The sequence below is a fragment of the Chenopodium quinoa genome, unplaced genomic scaffold, assembly GCF_001683475.1.
Source record: "Chenopodium quinoa cultivar QQ74 unplaced genomic scaffold, ASM168347v1, whole genome shotgun sequence".
Lineage (NCBI taxonomy): Eukaryota > Viridiplantae > Streptophyta > Magnoliopsida > Caryophyllales > Amaranthaceae > Chenopodium > Chenopodium quinoa.
This window is the reverse complement of record NW_018744784.1, coordinates 268,636-274,239: the sequence shown is the minus strand read 5'-3', so window position 1 is coordinate 274,239 and position 5,604 is coordinate 268,636. Positions and strand designations below refer to the sequence as shown.

Here is a 5,604-nt window from a genome sequence, read left to right as displayed (position 1 = left end):
TGGTCGCTGACGGTGGTGGTCGCTGACGGTGGTCGCTGACGGTAGTTGCTGACGGTGGTGGTCGCTGACGGTGGTCGCTGACGGTAGTCGCTGACGGTGGTGGTCGCTGACGGTGCTCGCCGGAATGCAAAAGTCAGGGGGGGTAGGGAATGAGATTAGAGGGATTTTAGGTAAAGTGAAAAATAAAAAAGGGTAAAGGGAATGATTGAAATGGAAAAACAAACGACAAGAAACGGAATCATTCCCATTCTGTTTCCTGAAACCCCCAAACCAAACGCCCCCTAATTTTTTCTCCTTTTCCTCTCCAATTACACTTTCTCTCTCCTATGTTCTTCCCCCTCCTTCCTCCCCACACCACCACCAAAATCACCCCACTTACCCGCCACCTGAATAAACCTCATTTATCCTAGGCACTCATGCACCTAGCCTCTAACGCCCTCTCTAACCCGATATCACTCATAGAAGCCCAAATTCATGCGGTGGCCCACCATCGTCGGTGGTTGTGCGGTGCCAAGTAGCCACTACAACCTTTGATTTTCCCTCCCTTTTCACTTTCCCCCTCCTTTTTCACTTAAAGTTCACAATTCAATCTTTGTAATTTGTGGTGAAATCATCAATTATTTTGGGGGAGATTTAATGAGTGCAATTAGTATTATAATTTAGGTCCGTTTTTTTTTTTTTGTATGTGCTTGTTCTATTGGGCTTCAATGGAGGAAGGAGGTGAAGAGGTGGGTGGGGTTTCGGGTGGATGGGAGTGAATAATCTGATCGAAGTTTTCATGGAAGTGGATTTATTGGGTGGGATGGTGTTGGTGAGGGTGGCAATGAGTTGGTGGTGGCGGTGAGGCGGTGTTGGTGAGGTGGCAGTGAGCTGATAAGGTGGTGGTGGCGATGAAGTGGTTGTGGTGAGGGAAAAGGGGAAAAATTAAAGGTTGGTGGATTTATGAGATCACTCGACCCACACATTTAAAGTCAACGCCTGAAAATTGGGTCAATGCCCTGAAACAAGTCTAAACTGTGATCTTGCAAAAGTAATTTGATTTAAGCTAAGGTGTATTCTTGCTTAAAAAAAAAAATAATTATTATAAGGTGGTTTTTCACCACAAACAAACAAATAAACAAAAAAAAATAAAAAAAAAATAAGAAGGTGGTTTCTGATAAATTTTCTTATATTAATGTCTATGTTTTACTTGCATAGTTTTGTAGGAAACTAGCTTAGGCCTAATCGCCAGCTAAACATGATTAATCTTTGTTTGTTTCCGTTTTACTGAAAAAACATATAAATGCATTATGTTATCTTAGTCGGTTGATTCACAATCATGAGATTAAACACAATATACCCAACCCAGCCTAAACCTCAATAAGAGATCTATGCAATACTTGAGCAATTCAAATTGAGAGTTCAATTCGAGGTGTAGGACTTGATGATATGGTATGCTGTCTTAACCTTAAAGAAACTTCGTCATCACTTGAAGCCTACACTAGTTTGGTGTAGCAAAATTCGCTAATAATGCAGTGGCTTTCATTCCACAACACAACGATGTCCTTATGATGATCGAAATCTACAATTAAGTATAATTGAGAAGATGAGAGTTCAAACCACAAAACCAAGCCAATATTTCCAATAAACTTTATATTACATATTACGCACTACAATATTTACTTGGAAAACGAAAAATCAAGTATATTTGGGGTGTACTTTGAGAAGAATACCAATCAAGTTGAAATTTGAGTAAATGGGATCATAAAAAAAGTTATACTGCCTCCGTTACTTTTTAGTTGCAACAAAGATATTATTTGTGAGATATAAAATATTCCTTTGTTGCAACTAAAAAGTAACCGAGGTAGTAGTTTTTTTAGTACTAACATTCATTAGTTTAAGGTAAACAAGTTATACAGACCATAGTTCGAAAAATTAAGAAGTACCATCTTCATAAAAACGGGCAGATTGAAATAAAAGTGATTCTAAGCAGTTCAAACAGGGTCAGCGGGTGATGTAGAGTTAAATTTGGGAACCAATTTGACGATCCTTGCCCTCAAAATGGGTCGTCGATTGATAAACTTGACTACGAAGAGAATGGCATGTCCGAGGAGCATCAACACCACGACGCCTAGCCAAAATAAAGTAGTATTAGCTGTTGGAGCTGCACTATAAATGGTTAAAAACAACGATTTTCCATAAGTCGCGGTTGTTGCTGTAACTGCAATCCACATGGTTATCCTCAAAATTGCCACAAATACTCTTCCATAGGGAAGACCACTAATAAGGAGAAGTATTACACTTAACGACGAAACCAATGCTATTGTGTTCCAAATCACTAAGTGATTAAACCAAAATAACTGATAATCATCTTCTATAGAGTGACCTGCTTCATGATCCGTCTTTGGGTCTGGTGGTGATCCTGGTGGAGCATCTTGAGTATCTTGCCAAAACCCTCCGGGGGGATTGGTTGCGACCGAGAACGCCATGGTTGCTATTAGAGATGCCACCACCATTAGCGCGTTGCTTTGATTTTCTACCCAATAATGTCTGTTCTTTATCTTTAGTACATGTCTTGCCTGTAACGCTTTGCCTTGTTCTAGGTACGGTCCAATATGCTCATCATTAGGCCATTCAACTAGAAAATTACTCACATCTTTTGTACTGCTTTTTGTTTTTAGGAGTATGCGTATATCCAAAGCTGTCATCTCATTTTTGTTCATTGCGTTTACTTCAATCTTTGGGCGTTTTAACAACATATTTACCATCTGCAACCATGCCAAGTATTTATTAAGTATACATAAATGGGTAAGTTTGTGTGATAATCCCCGAAATTTGTTCCCAAAAAAAACGGTTTCATCGTACCTTTCTTTGATTGCCAATCACTGCAAGATGCAAGGCAGTATTCCCATCACTATCCTTAGAGTTGAGTAGTTCGTCATCAATTAAACTCAACAAAGCCTCCAAAGCATCCTCCTTATTTTGCTTGATGCACAAATGTAACACAAATTCACCTCCATTGGTCCGTTCACGAACTACGTGAGGATTCGCATTATAAAGTATTTCAAGCACATCGATGTTATTATTTACCACAGCAACATGAACCGGGGTCATCCCATCTTGATCGCGCACAAAACACATGTTAGGCCTTGCAGCGAGCAATGTTTTGATAATCTCTAAATGCCCCATTTCAGCTGCTACATGTAACGGCGACTGCATCAATTGTCTCGATCTTTGATTGATGCATCGATTCAGGATAAGTCGATCTTCATCGAGCAACTTTATCAAGGATTGCAAGTCTCCCTCAAAAGTTGCATGATATAGCTTTGTTACAGCAAACGATTGGCTTCTTTCTATTTGTACTTCCATATATCTGTAGATTAAAATAAAAAACCATTAATTATTAATTTGTAACATTAATATATTTGCATGGTGGGTCTTGCATGGTATCTTAAAAGGTGTACATAGTACATCATTATTTTTAAAATTATGTTTATTAATTGAGTATTTTACTACTCCACTATCTTATCGACATTAAGTTACTTTCTCTGTTCCATAATTCGATTTACTCAAAAATATATATGTATACAAAATTAATTAAAGACTTAATAAGGTAAGTGGTTTGATAGTTTTTTTTTTTTTTTTTTGTGTGTGTTATGAGAGCCACAAGGCGAATGATGAGCATCGATCCTAGGATCACCTGAAACTGAAAGGGGAACTCTAACCACTTGAGCTATCCCTCGCTCTCGCTTGATAGTTGTACGTAGCCATGTCCACTTTAATTTGACTAACATTATATTTATGTAACGTACTACATGTAGAAGAAAGAACATAACTAAATGTGATTTGTAAAATTAATTACTTCATATTAAAATATTAAAATGGCTAGGATGTGTAAACTTAAATATGGAACAAATAATATCGTGCAATTGCTTCAAATTCGATAATGTTTTTTTTTTTAAATCTTAGGAGATATAAATATATGATTGTCATAGAACAAAATAAGTATCAAGAAAACTTACAAATTATGAGCAAAAAATGACCGAATTACAATCAACCCTGAAATTATTTTTGGGAAAAATTGACTCTCTCAAAATTTGGATCGTCTAAGGCTCTTAAAGGTGTGTATGTTTTTGTTGAGCGAGTAAAACTCCCTTAAATGATCATCTAATATGATATCGATCGAATATAAATATGGGCTGTCAACTTATCAACATTACTTTTACAAGACTTAAAATTCGCATAAATGGAGCAAATTAACGTTGCATATATTGATTGATATATCTCCAAAAAAAAATCAACAAGTATATATGCCGTGAGATTGATTTGCTACAAGATAAAGAATATATATCACTATCCTTTAGCAATTTCTGGTGAAAACAATTTCTAAATATATACCATCAAACATATATTTTTATCACGTGATGATGATATGTATATATATCAACAAAATTATTTATGACAATTTTATAATTATATTAAACAATTGTGAGGAGCCATATTTGATGATAATTTATTACACTTTGAACTTGTTTTCTCGATATATTTTTAAAAAATACTCCATATAAAAAGTGTGTCCAAAATACTCGTGTGTGTGCTAGGGTTCCAAAACTCTACTTTTCTATACACACTTGTCCTCCTCGTCTTTTTGAAGCGGCCCAAATTTCTTCTGATGTGGCCGTTCGAGCTTCTTTGAGCGCATTGTAACTGTTTCAGGGCCAGGTTTTGGTGGTTGGTAAAGGCAACTTGCCACCTTACCTTTTTCTTATATATGGTGGATTGGGTATCTATTCAGTGGGTGATGTTCGGCACTATGCTTTCCTTGCGTCGCGTTTGCATTTTTCTGGTCTACAGGCTACGCTTCTTCGCAATTCTAGTATTGTTGGTCCAGGACCGGCCTTTAATGGTGCTCTTAGTCTTTTAATAGGACTGTGGAGACTGACCTTATGCGTAACCCTAGTGGGATCGCTGCCCCCAAACTCATGAAGAAATTGGCAGATATATATTTCACGAAAGTCACTGCTTCTGCAACATCCACTTCTCCTTATCTCCGCGTCAGGTTGCTTTATGGAAGTCCTAGCATAGGGATCACACTTAGGCCTGGTTGCGTGTCGTCCAATATCGGGGTTGGGTCAGACTATGAATAGTAAGACTTATCGTTGTGTTCTTTGCTACCAGTTAGGTGTTCCCTTGTTAACCGTTTCGACACCGTGTTCTGCTTGCTCAAGGGTTTTTGATGGGGATATTTTTGGAGATCATGCAGTGTCTTGTGCTGGGATGGTGGGAATAATAATAATAATAATAATAATAATAATAATAATAATAATAATAATAATAATAATAATAATAATAATAATAATAATAATAATAATAATAATAATAATAAATAAATAAATAGATAATAGTAGGCATGTGTTTTCCCAAAAGGTGCATACATTTTCACATTTTCCCTTACATGACACAATTTACAACTCGAATAAAGTCATTAAAGGTCCGAAACTATAGCCTAGCTTTTAAAATATCAACTTTTAATCATATAGTACTTTTTTTTTAATGAAAAGATAATTAAAACTAGCTACACCATGTCCATTAAGAAGTATTCAGTTGCCAACTACAGATTCTATT

General features: G+C 36.6%; 1 protein-coding gene across 1 annotated transcript; it reads right to left on the bottom strand.

The window, feature by feature from the left end:
- Positions 1–1,741: 1,741 nt before the first annotated feature.
- Positions 1,742–4,119, bottom strand: LOC110703818 (ankyrin repeat-containing protein NPR4-like). The gene is made up of 3 exons (XM_021881604.1): positions 4,002–4,119; positions 2,845–3,352; positions 1,742–2,747 (listed from the first exon to the last, which is right to left on the bottom strand). Exons 2-3 carry the CDS (start codon positions 3,346–3,348, stop codon positions 1,974–1,976), a joined length of 1,278 nt encoding a protein of 425 aa, XP_021737296.1. The 5' UTR covers positions 3,349–3,352; positions 4,002–4,119; the 3' UTR covers positions 1,742–1,973.
- Between the last annotated feature and the right edge of the window lie 1,485 nt (positions 4,120–5,604).

What these genes read in the sequence shown, in the direction of transcription:
- LOC110703818 (XM_021881604.1), bottom strand. Translation starts at nt 3,348, where the DNA reads ATGGAAGTACAAATAGAAAGAAGCCAATCGTTTGCTGTAACAAAGCTA. An exon ending in TGATTGGCAATCAAAGAAAG is followed by an intron (nt 2,748 to 2,844) that starts GTACGATGAAAC and finishes GCATGGTTGCAG; the next exon opens with ATGGTAAATATGTTGTTAAA.